The sequence below is a fragment of the Paecilomyces variotii genome, assembly GCF_004022145.1.
Source record: "Paecilomyces variotii strain CBS 101075 chromosome Unknown C8Q69scaffold_1, whole genome shotgun sequence".
NCBI classification, from domain to species: Eukaryota; Fungi; Ascomycota; class Eurotiomycetes; order Eurotiales; family Thermoascaceae; genus Paecilomyces; species Paecilomyces variotii.
In genome coordinates, this window is record NW_021167140.1 from 4,220,252 (window position 1) to 4,237,733 (window position 17,482).

At 49.1% G+C, this 17,482-nt stretch overlaps 5 protein-coding genes across 5 annotated transcripts; 3 read left to right on the forward strand and 2 right to left on the reverse strand.

Moving 5' to 3' along the window:
* Nucleotides 1-4,267: 4,267 nt before the first annotated feature.
* Nucleotides 4,268-5,538, reverse strand: C8Q69DRAFT_453918 (putative cell surface protein). The gene is made up of 2 exons (XM_028629667.1): nt 5,317-5,538; nt 4,268-5,249 (listed from the first exon to the last, which is right to left on the reverse strand). The coding sequence occupies exons 1-2, from the start codon at nt 5,450-5,452 to the stop codon at nt 4,483-4,485; spliced, it is 903 nt and encodes a 300-aa protein (XP_028489823.1). The 5' UTR covers nt 5,453-5,538; the 3' UTR covers nt 4,268-4,482.
* Nucleotides 5,539-7,303: 1,765 nt separating this feature from the next.
* On the forward strand, nt 7,304-10,090 carry C8Q69DRAFT_396079 (hypothetical protein; the record flags this gene model as incomplete). Its single annotated transcript, XM_028627718.1, has 2 exons — nt 7,304-9,672; nt 9,727-10,090. 2 exons carry the CDS (start codon nt 7,304-7,306, stop codon nt 10,088-10,090), a joined length of 2,733 nt encoding a protein of 910 aa, XP_028489824.1.
* Nucleotides 10,091-10,622: 532 nt separating this feature from the next.
* C8Q69DRAFT_396715 (hypothetical protein) lies at nt 10,623-12,251 on the reverse strand (the record flags this gene model as incomplete). Its single annotated transcript, XM_028627751.1, has 2 exons — nt 10,623-11,612; nt 11,682-12,251. 2 exons carry the CDS (start codon nt 12,249-12,251, stop codon nt 10,623-10,625), a joined length of 1,560 nt encoding a protein of 519 aa, XP_028489825.1.
* Nucleotides 12,252-12,399: 148 nt separating this feature from the next.
* On the forward strand, nt 12,400-14,492 carry C8Q69DRAFT_453924 (fatty acid desaturas-like protein). The gene is made up of 3 exons (XM_028629668.1): nt 12,400-12,427; nt 12,491-13,720; nt 13,771-14,492. The coding sequence occupies exons 2-3, from the start codon at nt 12,687-12,689 to the stop codon at nt 14,096-14,098; spliced, it is 1,362 nt and encodes a 453-aa protein (XP_028489826.1). The 5' UTR covers nt 12,400-12,427; nt 12,491-12,686; the 3' UTR covers nt 14,099-14,492.
* A 237-nt stretch (nt 14,493-14,729) lies between these two features.
* C8Q69DRAFT_441225 (hypothetical protein) lies at nt 14,730-15,679 on the forward strand (the record flags this gene model as incomplete). The annotated part of the gene is made up of 3 exons (XM_028628727.1): nt 14,730-14,831; nt 14,892-15,466; nt 15,523-15,679. 3 exons carry the CDS (start codon nt 14,730-14,732, stop codon nt 15,677-15,679), a joined length of 834 nt encoding a protein of 277 aa, XP_028489827.1.
* Between the last annotated feature and the right edge of the window lie 1,803 nt (nt 15,680-17,482).

Consider the following 17,482-nt stretch of genomic DNA (forward strand, 5'->3'; position numbering starts at 1 on the left):
GTCATGAAGCACAAATTGTGAGAGGCCCTTCTTCGTTTTCTTCTTTTTTTTTTCTCTGCGTCATTTTGTGCTTATGGCTTGCTTGCACACATGAATGAGGCGTTACTTGGTCGTTGTGTTTGAAAGGTGTCTGTTTTTTAGCTCTTCTTTTGCTGCTTGCCTATATTTCATGGATGTACTTTTTCTTTCGTTGTACCGATGTAATCTACAGTGATTGACCGAGGTAGATATGGAGTATATTATAATCTTGTTGCCCAAACGAGCTCTACCTTGCAGCCCATAGATCCGGTGTGCTAACATGCAGACTTATGGTCCCCGTAGTAAACTCCGGGGTCTAGGTAGGCCTGAGAAGCATGGGAGAGAGAGACGGCTCAAAAATAAACATATTATCATTTGCTGTATGACTCACAACATCGTTGTAAAACTTGTAGAAGTACACATAAAATCGGGGAAAGTTGAAAACCTTTTGCTCTGCGGCCTAGTTGCCTAAGACCGGGCGAATAGGATATTAGAAAACCCGGCTGAGATGAGACAGGAGGAGAAAAAAAAAAACAAAAAAAACAGAGGAAAATGCACTTTTATCCCGCAGAGGGTCAAGTCCAGCCGCATTATATGTAGTAGCTCGTGAAATCTGCCTGTAACCTGAAGCCCCAGATGAGCTCTTTTTCTGCAAAAGCATCATGAAACATATTCCAGTTGCTCCCAATGAATGCGTTTAAAAGAACACACACAGAGATAGTTAGCTCAATAGAGAGTCCGAGTGCCCACGGCCTTGATGGCTATGATACCAAAATCACTGCAACCTGCGTGACCCCAGCAGCTTTGCCTCAGCGGCTCCCCCGTAAGGTCGATAAGGACGGTCAAAGGTAGCCCGTCCTGGTGGGAATCTCAACTGGTCCAGAGAAGGGTCTCGGTCGAAATAGCTGCGACGTCCACCGTGGCTAGGTTCGCAGCAGTGCGGTGGCACATCCCCAAAGTCGGCAAAGTCTCCACGAGATCGGCCAATGTAGGACTGAATATTGGCAATCACATCCCCTAAGAGCACGGTAGTTTGCACGGCAGCCACATCCCCTCTGTTAACATAAATATCCCCTCTAAGTCTCATGCGTCTTCCCACATCTTCTCGTGCTATCTGCCGGACTCTCTGTCGGAGTTGCTTCTCTCCACGGTTATCGGTATGGAACCAAGTATTTGATTCGACCAACCGCGAGTTTGCATGAGGAAAGTATTCGGCTGAAGCTGCGAGATCCATAGGTATCGCAGGTATCGGAAGCCCGGGTGGGGGGAATTTGACAGTATTGCCATTAGTGGCATGGCTTCCAGAAGCATCAGTTCCCATAGAAGTGATTTTGAGCTTGCTGGAGAAGCACCCAGGAGGCTCGGCTGATCTTTCGTTCACGTTCTCCTTGGGTGCTGCTGGCATCATCAAGGGCGCGCGTTTGTCTCTTTCCCCTGAACTGGGGTTGATGGGATCGTTCGCCAACACTTCCCTCGACTCCAAAATCGTGTGTTCATGAGCCAAGAATGAATATTCCAGCTTGTCTTGAGGGAGTTCCGGTGACATTTGTCCCACGTATGAGGTCCCTTTGTTCGCTGATACGGGATCACGAAGGACAGTACGGGCAGTGTTGGATTTGGATGCCTCGACCACACCATTCAGATATGCAGCCATTTCCTTCTTCGTGTCATAGGGCTCGAGCTTTTTGGACGACTGAACACTCTCAATGAATGACGACTTAGCTTTCGTGCTACCGTATCGCTTTGCTGAGTTCGAGGATAGGGCAGACAAAGACTTTGGCGTCTGTGGATAACAAACAAATCCTGTGGATCCTACGTTGGTGTTGCCGACAGGCGAGTCGGCATGACCATACACAGTGCTGTAGCGACTATGATCATCGCGAAATGCGTTTTCTGAGACCTGTGAGATATCGAGGGCTTCAAAGCGACGACGGTATGTGTCGAGCTGTTCCTGTCGGATGGGCCGAGAAGCCACTTCGCGCCCACTGACCATTCTCAAATGATCAGAACCAGTGGCGCTGTAAGAGTCTGAGGCGTACAATGGTTGTTCAGACTGCGGCATGAAAGGGTCGTCTTGGAGGCGGTCCTGGTAAGTGACATTTTGCTGAAAACCTCTATAGGCTTGTTTGATCTCCCGCTCTGGCGGGCTGGTTCTTTCACTCTGCATAGTCCTGGTGTAAACTGGGCTGACTGGTCCAGAAAAAGGTGCCACAGGAACATAATGATAATTGCTCTCTGAGGATGAACGGCCAGATGGGGAGTCAGACATCACGTATTGATTCAGAGGATTCTCGTGGAGACGGCCATCTATGTCATGGGTCCACTGTTGTGTACTGCCCAGATTCACGTTTCCTGAGATCTTAGGTTTATCGTGACGAACTGATGTCATAGAATTGTGCAGTTCAGCTGTTCTTTCAGTATCATTAACACGAGTTGTGCCATGGAGCGACGCAATACGGGTGCCAGAGACATCAGTGCTTATGGGGAAATTGACTTCTGCGACTGATTCCTCGACGTCCTGAAGAGAGAGTGGCCTCCACGACTTTGAGCCCTTGTTTCTCGAATGAGTTCTCATGGAGAGAGCTGTCAGAGGTATCGGCTGCGACGATGCAAGCTCGTTGAAGTCATCCAGCTCTCTGCTCATGTTCCTAGCCCTAGCGGCAGAAGCAGCGTTGAGCTCAGCAGCTCTAGCTTGGGAGCTCAAAGATGGTATGAATACACTCCCCATACCCAGAGAAACTGGCTGTGAGCCTGATGCAGATGAGGATGGACGTGTGGGAACGCTATCGACGAATCCTGTGGGTGTGCATCCGTCTGAGACAGATGTTGTTGCACTTGCTAACTGGGTAGTAGACAACGGATGTTGTGGGATATATGAGGCGTATTCTCCTATCCCTGAGAAAACTGGGGCGGGGTGTTGTTTGAAATGAGGAAGGGTAGCAGTTGTATCTGACTTGGATCGAGTGGTATCGTGGACTGATGAAAAGGAGTCCAACGGTGACAGCAATTTGATTCGCGCAGCTTCTAGGGATTGAAATGGAACGGTTGAGGAAGAGACGACGGAACAGTTGCGATGACAACCTGGAGTTTCTACCAGAAGGGTAGAAGAGTCGTCCGATATGTCACTTGCGCATGAGATCTGATTTCTGCTGAGTCCATAATATGGCGTGTGCTCCAGTTCAGGAGGAATAAATCCTAGAGGAGCTCTTCCTGGGACAATGCTGTCGATCGTTGCTATCCTCTTCCTTCTGCCTGCTCTGTTTCCTGTGTTAGATGGTCAGAAATATGGACAGGTGAAAGGAAGGAGACGTGCTCCTCAATGTAACATAAACAAATGGAGAGTCTCACGGCGGTGGTGTCTCTTGGGCCGAATAACGTCGGACATTGGGGGCTCCATAAGTCCGAAATATTGTGTTTGTTAGACACTAAGTCAAGCCTGTATATAGTCTGAGTATGATGGATATTGGGCGAGCTATGACAACGGCGTTCTCGATTCTGTTTAGCCTTCACCCGTTTTGCTAAAACAGGTCATGTTCATGAGGTGATAGAGCTTGGTTTCACAAAGAAGGATGGAGGGAGAAAGAATTGCTGAAAGTCTTTACCAGGTTATCCGCGTAGCTGCGTTGGTAAACTGGCAAGAGGGCCCGTCATTGTACCTTCCCAATCTGAGCAGTGAAGAAAACGCCCGATGTCCCATTGAAAGATCTCTTATAGCATTCATCTAGAAGGCTCTGTAGATAAAAGATACAGTTGTCAATAACTTTACAAGTAACTGCAGGATATCCATCGCCTTTGCACTTCCCTGGTTTTGCGAATAGCTGAGAGGCTATCGCAAGTAGATCGATCAATCTTCGATAAGTAAGAATGGAAATAGTCTGTGAAATACATTGGATATTCATCGACGATAGAACAGGTACATATACTAAACCTGGCTAGAAGTAAAGGTAGATTTCTGGAGGGACTACGTGAGAAGATCAGTCAAAGTCACAGATATGTTTACCAAAAGTGATTCCTGGTTAGACGGCCTTTAGAAGCTATTGATACTACACATATTCTGGTTCGATTCATGAGTCTAGGCACTACTATGCATTGAAGCTAGCATTGTTTTCCTATGTTTACGTAGATACTGGTCTGTATCGGATACCATAAAGAGTATCTAAGGTGTTCCAACTTAACTTTATCCATCTCCTTATCTCCTTACGTATGGAGACTAGCGGGAAAGCTGTTACTCGGTGCTACTATAACTTGTTGCTGTGCAAGAAAAAGATTTCCTGACCACAAATGTTCATGGCATTGTTGATAATTATGTCTGCAGTATGGTATAACCGAAAATACTATCACAATCAAACAGAAATCACAAGGCATAACATCATAATACATGAACGCCACTCTGAATTGGGATTGGCGTCGTTGTAGCATCCATCAACAGCTGATATTGGATATCGAATCTATCGCGAAGCGACTCTAGTAGTTGGTGACATTTCCACCAACGGTACGGCTGTTGTCCAGATCGGAGTCGACGCGGGGGTCAAGCTTGTTGGCAAAGTCAGAGTCGTGCGGGCCAGCAGTCTTCCGAGTGTTTCCAGAGCCTGGGGTGTTGTAGCTGCTGCTGCCAAGGGCACCACCGCCGCCGAGTTGCTGGTGACGAGCTCGGTTGTCCCGGTCAGAGTCATATCTCGGGTCCAGCTTGTTGGCAACGTTGGAGCCATGTGGACCGTAGTTGTTAGAGCCAGAGCCGTAGTTGTCGGACGAGCCATAGGTGTTAGAAGATCCATGGCCGGCGCCAGCACCCGAGGATCCATAGCCACCGGTCGTACCGCGGTTGTCAAGGTCGCTATCGACACGAGGGTCTGCCTTGTTGGCAAGGTTGGAGTCGTAAGGACCATAGTTGGAAGAACCACTTCCATAGGCGTTGGACGAACCGCCATAACCACCAGCAGCGCGGTTGTCACGGTCGCTATCGACACGAGGGTCTGCTTTGTTGGCAAGGTTGGAGTCGTGAGGACCGTAGTTCGAAGAACCGGTTCCGAAGGTATTGGAAGAACCGCCATATCCACCAGCAGCGCGGTTGTCCCTGTCGCTATCTACGCGAGGGTCGAGCTTGTTCGCAGTGTTGGAGTCATGAGGACCATATTTGGAAGATCCGCTTCCATAGGTGTTAGAGCCATAAGTGTCGGAAGAGCCGCCTCCGTAGGTGTTGGAAGATCCATAGGTGCCAGCAGCACGGTTGTCTGTAAAGCCCTGTTAGCAGACTGCGACTGCATTCAGCTAGCTCATCTGGACATTGTTGTTACTTACCACGGTCACTATCAATGCGAGGGTCAACCTTGTTGGCGGTGTTAGAGCTGTGAGGGCCGGCGTTGGTTGAGGAAGGGTTGTCGGAGTGCTTGTCACCAGTGACAGCATCCTTGACCTTGTGCAGAAGGTGAGACATTTTGGAAAGATATGAATTGATAAGATACTAGGATTTATTGTTCCTGGGTCAAATTATGATTTGTTATCAATCTGCTGTTTTGAATTTCTGAAGATATGGATTTAGACCTGAGCATCCGGGGGTATATATATCTCTCGAGCCGGAGAGACATCCCTATCCTCTGAAGTTCATGACACCATTTCCTTCCCCTCAAATGAGCCATGGGAGTCTGGTTCACAAGCATCGGAATCGATGCATTACTGGCTACAATGCGGAGTCATGACGTGCCGGTTACAAAGAAACCTTGGACATAATCCCAAACAAATATCTTGCCACACCTTGGAACGACGAGCAATGAGATGCCAATGCCTTACAACCTGGGAGAGAGAGAGCTGGTCAATAATAATAATAATGGCGTAGGAGGCTCCCAAGTCTGGAACTGGAGATGGTGGTGTTGTCATCTGTCGTCATATTTTCATATTATTATTATTATCCTACTTAACCAGCCACCTCAGCCTCTCACCAGCCACGGTGCCGCCACAGATCCCCATCACAAACATACTATGGAGTAAATTACCAGGTATTTTTATGATAGATACCAAGATAATATGGTTCCACAGCAAAAGCGAAAACGAGATCCTTGTGCGATGGTTATCAGATGAGGTAACCTTATTTCTCCGCCATGACACGCATTTGAGCATCAATCTGGATTTGGGAACGTGTTGAGATCTCTCTACTCTCTAAGAATAGAACCTCGCAGGCGCCACTAACAGTCGATCCTAGGGTGACTCTAATCTCGATGTATGGACGTGGAAGATATTTGCCATCACCAATGTCTACTGGTATGGCACAGGGCCATGATTTTAGTCGAGAGCCCAATAATAATGACAGACAGGAGCATCACTCGTTCAGTTCATGCCATCCCCATGAACGATGAGGTTGACTTGGTGTAACGGTAAGACAGGCAGAAGAAAATAGAATAGCATGACGTTTTCGAGCAGCGTGTGTGGTGAGGGTATACCTATCATGACTGTTAGTTATGGTATGTGAGGATAAACCAGCTCAATGGCGTGACAGGACGGTGCAGCGTTCGACTGGAGGTTGATGGCGTGTACTCTTACTTGGATAGTTTAGTCGACGTTATGTAGTGACGGTAGAGTACGGCCTGGCGGTAGATCACCGTGGGGAGGGCCAGTGCGGGAAGCAGAAGACGGAATGCGGGCCGCTGATCATGACTTCAAGCGTCTTCCCCTGTCTCCAGAGTCCCAGATATCCATATTATTATTATTATCATTATCATCCTCTCCGTGTCGATGCTTCTCAGCCCCTCGCGTGAGGTGATCGTGGAGAGCGGAACGCACCAGCATCGGGCCCCTGACGGTGACGACGGCCAAGGGATCAGCCTGTAGAGTCGTTATCTCACTAAGTACCTAGGTAAGTTAGTTAAGTTAGTTATGGTACCTAAGTTACCTATGTACCTTACCATAGGTAACTAACCAACTATCTACCATAGTTAATTGGCTAAATACCCAAGTTAATCATCTTGGGCCTGAGGCCACCGCCACTGCCCCCCCAAAGGTCCCGTGACGGCGCCCGACGACACCCGACCAGGCGTGATCCCGCCCTTCTCTCTCACTCGTTTGTCCTCGCTATGCTCGCTTCTATCGATCTGACCTCATCTGGATCCTCGCTGTTCCTGAACGCTTTCTCTTCGTCCATAGTGCCAGAGCCCAGGCCTGGGTATCGACAGCCGTCGATCTTGCCTCTCTCCATGAGCGGCCGTCCGGCCTTCTAGACCTCAGTCTGGTCGGTCATAGGCAACTCTCCCGGTTCCCTATCCAACACTCCTCTACGCGGCCCTCGTTCGTCGATATGCGCCCTCCACGCTTGATCCTTCTCTTGCTATCTTTCATCTTCTTGCCTATTCTTCTCACTTGTCTCTCCCTCCTCTCGGCTCATCCCCGTCATGACGCCGCCGACTCATCACTCGCTGGCCGAACGAGTCGACTACGCGCCCTCTTCTCCTTTAATGCTCCCTCATCACTCTTTCCTCCGTCTGCCATCATCAGTCTGACGGACGATAATTCAACCTTCTTCTTGGCCCGACCTGCAGCGTTTGGGCCGTTGTTGCCGGCAAAAGGACTCAGCGGGCAGCTATGGATTGGAAGTGGCTTCGGTGAAGATAGCCTCCGTAAAGGAGGTGCCACTGCCCGAGCCGAGGGAGAACTTGGTTGCTCTGATGTTCCGGGATGGGGCGAAGGCGACCAGCAGCATCTGCCAGACTTGAGTGTCAGCAAGAACAGTGATAGAGATACGGCTCGCAAGCCGGCAGACGGGCCAGAGAACGTTATCACTGGAAGAAGCATCCACCGTAGAGGTGATGCTCTCAGTAATGCAGAACTCGCAAAGGACAGCTCAGGTGCTGGTACTGCCCCGTCAGCGGATGACGGTACAGACGACCATCTGCATCACCCTCTTCCTGGATCCGAGTCTCCGGACCCCTCAAGCCCCGACAACGGTGGAGATCATGCTGGAAAGAATACACATGCAGACATACAATCTCTGCAAGAGAGCGCAGAAATTGCGGGGAAGGTCGTCTTGCTGAGCAGAGGCGGCTGTGGTTTCCTAGAGAAAGTGAAATGGGTTCAACGACGCGGTGGTGTGGCTTTGATTGTTGGAGACGACACCAGGGGAGGAAACCTTGTCACTATGTATGCCCATGGCGACACTTCGAATGTGACCATCCCCGCTGTCTTTACCTCTCACACTACAGCACATCTGCTCTCTTCCCTGATCCCTCCTCAGACAGTCGACGACTCAGGTACTGGTCGCAAGCCCATGAAACTACCGGAGAGCAAAGGAAAAGGATCGGAGCAGGGATCCCGATCGACAAAAACAAGCGGTCCCATGTCAACACCAACTTCAACAGCGCGTTCGAGGAGCCTCGCAACTGTCTCGAGCTCGTCAGGATCAGAATCAGGATTCCTCGGTGCGATCTTGTCTGTTCTGGGTCTTGGCAGTAGCCGGAGCTACTCCTGGCATCTTCCCGAAGACAGTCGACGCCCACCCAGCAGTGGGAACATTGATTGGGTTATAGTCGATCACTGGGAAGAAGAAGAGACATCCAGCAATGCGAAAGCACCGGTCGATAAGACCAATCAGAAGAATGATAACGATGCCCAGTCTAGTGGCTCCAAGCAATCGGCCTCTGAGCCTAGCAAGTTCGATGGCGACGGCTTTGTGATCGGAGTACAGGACTGGCGCGATCCTGATTTGGTTGCTCCTCAGGGTTCACCAGCACCAAAGTCGAATATCTCCCCTGGACAGTCAGGATCTAAGGCACAGGATGGACAAGACATGAAAGGCAAATCTTCGTCTAATGCTGGTTCGAATGGTCCAAAAGGGGGTAGCATCATGCCTGGTAGCGGCGAATACGTGGATCCCGAGAAATCCTCTAAGAATAGCAAGTCGGGCAAGGGTTCTGCTAAGAACCAAGACCCTGCGGCAAACTCCAAGTCTGGTGAGTCCAAGACAGCGAAGAATTGGTTCAGGGGTCATTTCGGCTGGTCCGAAGACAAGGGATCTGTCTCTGATAGACCTTTAGATACGATGGATAGCCATGGACCTTCAAATGACGGGAAAGCCTCCAAATCAACTGGTTTCAGAAACCAGCCAGTTCGAAGCAAGGCAGATAAACCAGAAGAACATGAAGGCCTTTGGGTCACTTTAACTCCAACGACCATGTCAACAAGCCCGTTCTTCGATACTCTCCTTGTTCTGGTGGTGAGCCCCCTGATCACTCTGACGGTAGTCTATGCTCTCCTACTGTTGCGATCTCGCATCCGACGTCGCCGCTGGCGGGCTCCTAAGTCGGTCGTCGATCGCCTGCCGGTGAGAACTTACCATACGATCTCACCTTACTCTTCCGCATGTAACACCCCTCGGCCACCAAGCCCGGGTTCCTCATCTCCCACGTCGCCTCTCCTTTCCTCCGAGTCGCATCCAGCACCTTCTAGATCTAGACCCCGGTCGCAGACTGCGTCTGGAGTGGTTCTGAGTACATCGGAATCGGCAAAGGATGCTCGCACAGCAGGCGAGAAATCAAGTTCGGGATCTACTCTTTGGCGGCGTAAATACACGGGACGACAGGTGGAATGTGTTGTCTGTCTTGAAGAATACGTGGATGGACAAAGCAGGGTAATGAGCTTGCCGTGTGGACATGAATTCCACGTCGAGTGCATGTGAGTATGATGTTAATTGTCTTTCGGTAATCCGTACTAACTTTGTTTTCTCAGCACTCCTTGGCTCACCACCCGTCGTCGCACATGTCCCATTTGCAAAGGAGACGTAGTTCGCTCCATGTCACAATACAACAACGTACCTGAGCAGCGTGAGAGGAATGAACAGACCGCGGATGATATTCAAACTCGTGCCCTCGAGGCTCGCAACGACTCTCCATCCGCAGCTGTTCCCATTTCGGGATTGATGGAAGATGAGGCCTCGGATCTGGAGCGTGGCGATGACTCTTCCGTTCCTCTCCTCGACGAGCATGCATATTCTGCGCCGCAGTCAAACTGGCGGCAATTCGCTTCTCTTAGCCTATCAGCCCTCAGCGGTGACACTATTTGGCACCAGGCCAGGGCCGACAGGAGCAGATAGACTATGCTTTTCAGTTCTCCACTCTGCCTCCGCTCAACCTCGACAGACTTGATAAGAAAAGCCTTTTCAGCGGCCTTTCAGACCCCTGCCTATGAATGAGTTCCTATCGTGCTGCATTAGCGATTTTTCGTTTGCCTCTGTTTATGGAACGGCGTGGCGTTTGACGGATAACCAGGGGTTCGGATAAGGATCAAAGCAACAACTTTGGAAGTAGTTGCGGCAGGCGGCTGGAATACGCTTGTACCCTTCTACACTTTAGTCGACGGTTTTCATTTTTCTTCTTCTCTTCAACTGCATAAACCTAGTTGATACCATCGCTGGAACGCGCTGTAAATGATTCCTCTGTTGCTATCCGGCTTGATCCATCTAGCTATATGATATTGTGTGTCCGGTAAACTTCGCTCATTGCTTCTCAAGACTAAACTCTCTGTGTCAAAACAGTGCACCACGAGGCATATATTTTGTACAGAGAAAATATTAGTCGATGCGATATTCAACGTCTAGAATATATTCTTAAAAAAATGCCTCGTATCTATCCAGTCAGCGAGTATAAAGTGATAGCTTTAATGATTGGCAGCCGGGTCTCTCTGGAATCAAAAACCTGAGCGTGATCCAAAGCATCGTACCAAAGAATTTCAAGGCCAGACCCCTGCCACTGTCTCCTTTTCCATGATGACGGGTCTCTTTCAGGATAACCTATTGATAACCGTGAATGCTGCTTTGCCACTTTCTCTGTCGTGGATTGGAGGTATTGGCCCACGGCCTCAGAATCCACGATCAAATCTTGGCCACTGAGAGCCACGGTGACTTTCCTTCCTTTCTTTCGACTGGGTCGTGCTTCTTCCACACCGAGGTCTTCCTTCCAGATTATGTTATCGCTCCATGAGAACCGTTTGGCTAAGGTATGTGCTACTCCCATATCCTTGCTCGCGAAGTACCATAACTGATGCTCATTTGCATGTACCGGCTTGCGAACGGTAAAATTGTATGCAACATCTGGCAGATGGAGGAGGAAGCATACGGGGTCAATAAACACGGCGGGGCCAACGTATGGGGCCGTGACGGGCGACTTGATCAGATGCGTAGCGACGACCGTCCCGTAGGAGTGCGATACCAGAACAACTTTATCCCAACGGTGCTTTTTGAGAATGGCGTGGATCTCAGATACCATCTGATCCTTTTTGGTGGCCGGCTGGGTCATTCGAGAGCTTATGGGCATCATCTCAAGAGCAATGATGCCGATGTCTTCGTTCTTTCCATCTCTGATCAGCTCGCCCAAAAACTTTGTGTAAGGCCATAAACCAACACCGATTCCATGGAGGAATAATACCGGTAATCGGTCCTTTGCTTTATGCTCGCGATACCAGTAGGTAAGATGTGGTGCTGGAGACTTCCTAGAGGAGAAGAGAGTGTAAGGGCGCAGAGGGAAGACTCTGAAAAAGCGGGTGAGAGTCGTTCTGTAGAATGAGAAACCATTGTACATCATTGAGGAATAGGTGATGGCGTCAACAACAAAGATGACCTGTTGATATTTATTAGAGGGCTATCATGTTGAAATGAGAGAGCTAGTTATAGAGGGGGGTTCACCAACCAGATACCAGAGAAGACTTCGATGTAAGCCATCAGTTTTTTCGAGTCTTTGTCCCAAGTGTTCCAAGCTACTGTTTTTCCCTGGAGGGAACCGTCGACCTTGTAACTCCTCCAACTGTCTTGTATATGACTCGATATCATCCTCTGTCTCCCTGCCTCCAGGTAAGTTATTGAAGAATCCCCATCGAATAAAACCTTTAACATTCTCTCTTCTGATCTCATCGATCTCTGAAACCACAAACCATCCCTTGAGGAACCGTTCCATTTCTGGAATGTTCATGCTGCAACGTCTGAAGAGCTCATCTCTCTCCGTTTCTGCGATCGGCTCAATATCAATGGTCGAGCGACTTAGAAGGTACTTATGTGGGAGAAAGATTATGGAAAAGAAAATCGCCTCTGCTGCAAGCCATATTTGAATCGGTAGGGGAACGCGATGCAGCTGAATGCCTGGTAGGATCGATTGACTGAACACAAGTAGAATACAGTAGAGCACACTAACAGGAGCGATGTTATGTAGAAAAAGAATGCTACAACGAATGAACACATATTCTGGGGTGGATTTCCCGATCATGATGAGCTATGTGCAGAGTTAAGGGGCATGCTTTGCCCATTGGGTAAGTCGGTTAATTACATGTAAAAATATAAATGCCATCTCTTATCAGGATTATTGGAACTTGTGGGGGAACTTGTTGGAGGACGTGTTTCTGTTGATTATTACCGGAAGTGAAGGCGGTAAATCACCTGATACTATCAATAGATGGGGCCAATCAGGGGATTCTGCCGTCTATTTTTTTGGGGAGATTTCTTTACCTTCAATGCAACATGTATGTCCCCTAATCAAACAAGTGCCACGAAGGATCGAATAACAATAGTTCTTGGGTAGGCTGGAACGGCCTGATGCTTGGATTCTCTAGCAAGCTTACTGTAGGCCATTTATCCCCTGGGTGGAACTCGCTAATGAGAACTCGTGGTGGATCACCGCCAAGAATTTCCTATTTCGGTAGGTATGTTGCGAGACTCCTTAAATGTATCATTTAAGGCCATAATTCTTATTGACCAACTTCTGGCAACGCTGAGTCCTACCATCACGGCGCCTGGTTCTGACATGGCGTCTCCGTTACCCTTTCTGACTCGTCAGGACAAGATCGTGCTCGAGAGTCTGCAAGATGACATCACGGCCGGCGAGCACGCGCGCGAAAATGTCGCTGCAGACGATGCGCGGATAGAGCAATTGGCCGCCATGGCCGATAGCTCCGACGAGCGATTCGAGCCAACGGTCTTCACGGGATATGATTTGCAGTGGGATACGAAGGATCCGATGTTGTTGACCCTGGTAAAGAAGTATGTATTGCGTCCGTACATCAATTGGGCGCAGACGGTCGTGCGGCGGCCGACCGATGTGGTGTTTCTCACTCATATTTTGCTCTACATCTCGATACTGCCCCTGAGCGCAGCCATTCTCTTCTACCGGTTCACCTGGATCCATGCGGTTCTACACGGGGTGATGGTAGGAGCTTCCTGCGGGCCGTTTACCCTACTGCTCCACAACCACATTCACAACGGCGGCATCTTCAATCGAAGTTACGCCTGGTTCGACCACGCTTTTCCCTACATCTTGGAGCCGCTGCTGGGCCACACATGGGACTCTTACTACTACCACCATGTCAAACATCACCATGTCGAAGGCAACGGTCCGGGCGACCTGTCATCCACGATCCGGTACCAGCGAGATGAGCTCCTCGATTTCCTGATCTACACCGGTCGATTTTTGCTCTTTATCTGGATCGAGTTGCCTCTCTATTTCTATCGCAAAGGCCAGTTGCGGATGGCGGCGCAATCGTTCTTTTCAGAGCAGTTTTCATACTTCACGATCTTTGCGCTATCTCGGGTGAACTTTCGCGCGACGATGGTGACCTTACTGGTGCCGTTAATATTGATGCGGATTGGCATGATGGTTGGGAACTGGGGACAACACGCACTTGTGGATGAGATAGACCCAGATTCGGATTTCCGATCCAGCATTACTCTGATTGATGTGCCGGTATGCAATAATGACCTTTCTTTCCTGAAGACAATCTGATGAATGGACAGAGCAACCGTTTCTGCTTCAACGACGGATATCACACATCGCACCACCTGAACCCCCGCCGGCATTGGCGAGACCACCCGATCAGCTTCCTGAAGGCTAAGAACAAGTATTCTGCGGAGGGCGCCCTGGTCTTCCAGAATATCGACTACTTGATGATGACATACCACCTGATTCGAAAAAACTACGACCACCTAGCGACCTGTCTTATACCGATCGGCGATCAAATTGGAAAGAGCCCGGAGGAACTGGCGGCCTTACTGCGCACGAAGACGCGCCGGTTCACAGAGGAGGACATTCAGCGGAAATACCGGAAGACGGTCTCTAAATGACTGGATCTTGCAAGATCTATGACGCTTCAGGCGGCTCTCTCCAGATACTCCCCGCATATGCCGTTCGATTACCTTCAATAATCTCATGTGCGGTCAGCATTACTGTAAATACAATAACGCAAGTCTATATCCAAGGAGGCGAAGAAAGAGAAGATGATTGTAAGAGGCTCAGCCTTGCCTCTAGGCTCTTACGCCCAAAAAACAAAAGCTTTTCAGCTGGCATCCGTCATATAGCTATATGGCCCCGGGGAATTGGTGATGAATTAGACATATTTGAATAATGTTAAAAGGATAACCTAGAGTGTAGGCTCAGTGACAACTTATCTATCCTTATATGATGCTTAATATAGAAGAAGTTTATATACCAAAGTCAGCGAAATAATTAGAATTCAACATGCTAGCTATGTTTATTACTTGTAGTTTGGGCTGAAGGGAGATTTAAGCTACGGTGTGGTGACGTCATGAACATCGATCTCCGGAAATAGACGACCTTCCAAGTTCAAGCATCAAAATAGTCTGCCCAGCTGCTTTTGCAGCCTTTGACTGTCTCTCTCTCTCTCACACACAAACTCACTCTATCTCGCTCACTCGCTCGCTCTTTCAACCCAAGCCATACAGGCATACGCGTACAATGGCGGACAAGGTCAGGCAAGTTGCCTTAGAAGAGGCACAGCAGTTGAAGTCGCAAGCGCAGAAGGCCGTCCGCTCAGGGGCATGGCTGTATCCGTTTAGGGTGAGCTTCCATCAGCAGACGTCAGCTATGTCTAGGCTGCGCTAATCGAGTATGTCAAAGGGTATCATCTATTTCCTCACTCATCGGAGCCTATGGCAACCGTTGCTGTCACGAATTGTGCCGACAATCACTCTCGGGCTGAGTGTCACGTCGGCCATGTTTTTCTTCACTTATGTGCCCCAAGCGGCCATGTTAGCCTTTACCAGTGGACCATTAGCCCCTATATCTGCAGCGCTGCTCGTGCTGAGCGAAAGCTCTACGATCACCAGCGCCCTGTCGCGATCGTTGCTGCTCCAGGAAGCCTTGGTTGACACCTTCGATGGGACACTACTTAGTCGAGGGCAGGCTGCCCTCGTCGCCAATACCCGTCAGCTCAAAAGTGGTTCTATTGATCCCATTTACCGACTGGGGAAGTTGATCAAAAAGCCGTTTGCGAGATTTTCGCCGCGCGCCCTGATTCGATCAGTGCTTTATCTTCCACTCAACTTTATTCCAGTGGTGGGAAGTATCGCGTACATCCTGATCCAAGGGAAGAAATTGGGGCCTGTCGCACACGAGCGGTATTTCCAGATGAAGGGTTGGAACGCGAGACAGAAGGAGGAATGGGTGGAGAAGAACAAGGCTGCTTATACTAGGTGAGTAGACCGCGCTAGCATCACATGCACTATACTTTTTTTGCTGACGACTGCAGCTTCGGTGTCGCCGCCTTTGTCTTAGAGATGATACCATTTGCATCCTTGGCGTTTGCGTACACGAATACAGTTGGTGCCGCTATATGGGCAACGGATATCGAGAAATCAGAATCAACGGCGCCAGGTTTGCGAGAGCAAGCCGAAAAGGCCAAGTAGAAGGATCCAGGGTTTCTAAGAGCACCATTTATGGACATAATCGACCTCTACTGCTATATATCATGAGATGATGCCCTTTTCGAAACGTGATCTATACCATATCTACCCGCATCCATATGTCATGAAATCTTGGTTCCTTAATTCACTCTTGCCATCTGTATAATGCTGATAAACTATGCTCTTAACAATATGAAAGGGTTGCATCTTCTAAAATCTTACTTCGTGGTACTCCAACTGAATACTCCTTTAATGCCAATGAAATATCGTTGGTTTACTTGGCAGCTGATACTACAGTACTTTGGCTTCTGGTAGCACAACAGGACGGTACTCGCTCTTCACCATCCTCAGCCACTTCCGAAAATCACCCTTTTGCCCTTCATTTGTTGTCTCGAAGCGCCTAATTTATGCGCGCATACTAAGACGGTATCACCCGCCTGCCAATATCATGTTCTTGGGACAATCCTAGTAGCACACGTGGTTCGATGCGGAGATATGGAAACCGAATCTGATCACACCTAAATCACCTCTTTGCTGTACACAGGGCGATGGCAGTGTATTACCATCTGGAGCGATGTATTCTAAGCTGAGTGGTTCTGCGGCTGAAAGCTCGCGTGACTCGGTCTGCGTCTTGTTGGTCTATACTTGCAGCCTCTCCCAGTGTTGAACAATGACTTGAACAATGAGGGTGGTTTGTATCCCCTTGCACCTGCACCCACCATATTAAACTTTAATGAGATTTTGTCCGATTTGGGAGTGACATGCTTCCATGGTTTCAGAATCTCAATTGCTGCGGTTCACATCTCCGTCTGGCCCGGCAGTTTCGACTGCTTTAGGTTATGCTAACATACGTACCGTACATCACAGGGCGACGATTCAGAGTCACCAAGACCATGAAAGCCGTCAATTGTATGGCTACGCTTCTTACTTCTCCTTAATTCGGTAGCGGTAGTCTGTCATGTCCACATAAGCAATGACCCATGGACTTCTTGACGACCACGCTCAAAGGAAACAAAGGAACTGGGCGCACGTATCACCTCCCTCCGGCGGTCTCCGCTTCACCAACACGAGGTACTCAAGGGATGGTTGATTGCCTGACTATTTAACCAGAAACAGAAACCGAATCACTGAAAGACAGAATCGATGTAGTGCTCCCTTATTAAGCGGAATTCCAAGAATCGAATACTTATTAAGAGGTACAGTGCCGCGCAAATTCCGTGGAGGAGAAAAGTACAGAGACCACGGTGAGAAATTCACAACAAAGAGTACAGAAGTTTCACTACTCATCATAAAGATCACTAATAATAAACTACATAGAAGACGAGAACAATCTCTTTAACATATCGAATATTTCGAGTCTATATCCACATAATCGATTTCCCGACCTTCCCGGCTGAACCAAAGTATATATATACATATTTCCAGCCAAGGGCCTTGTTGCGAAAGGAAAAACCATGCATTCAATCCGTTCCTCAGCGTCCGAATCAACAAGGTACTACTATCACTTCTCATCTCCTTCTGTTGCTGTCGAAGTCGAAGTGACCGACACGCGCCCTCTCTACTCCTTCGAATCAACAACCAACAGGAACAACCATGCGTCATCTTTCTCTCACCGCCACGAACCTTCTTTTACCTCTCGTTGCGATGACCAGTACCACGGTGTTGGTGGATGCCATCACCACCACAGTCAGCATCGCGCGGACGAGTTTTCCTGTTCACGACGACGGATTGCGGCGCCGTCACGGGGGCACTGTTTTAGACAATCCCCGTGTGTGCTGTCGCGGAAGTGGCTTTGAGTGCAGATGT

Coding starts and splice junctions, on each gene's coding strand:
- C8Q69DRAFT_453918 (XM_028629667.1), bottom strand. CDS start 5,452: ATGTCTCACCTTCTGCACAAGGTCAAGGATGCTGTCACTGGTGACAAG. Junction 5,250..5,316: donor TCGCATTGATAGTGACCGTG/GTAAGTAACAAC, acceptor AGGGCTTTACAG/ACAACCGTGCTGCTGGCACC.
- C8Q69DRAFT_453924 (XM_028629668.1), top strand. CDS start 12,687: ATGTTGCGAGACTCCTTAAATGTATCATTTAAGGCCATAATTCTTATT. Junction 13,721..13,770: donor ATTACTCTGATTGATGTGCC/GGTATGCAATAA, acceptor GATGAATGGACA/GAGCAACCGTTTCTGCTTCA.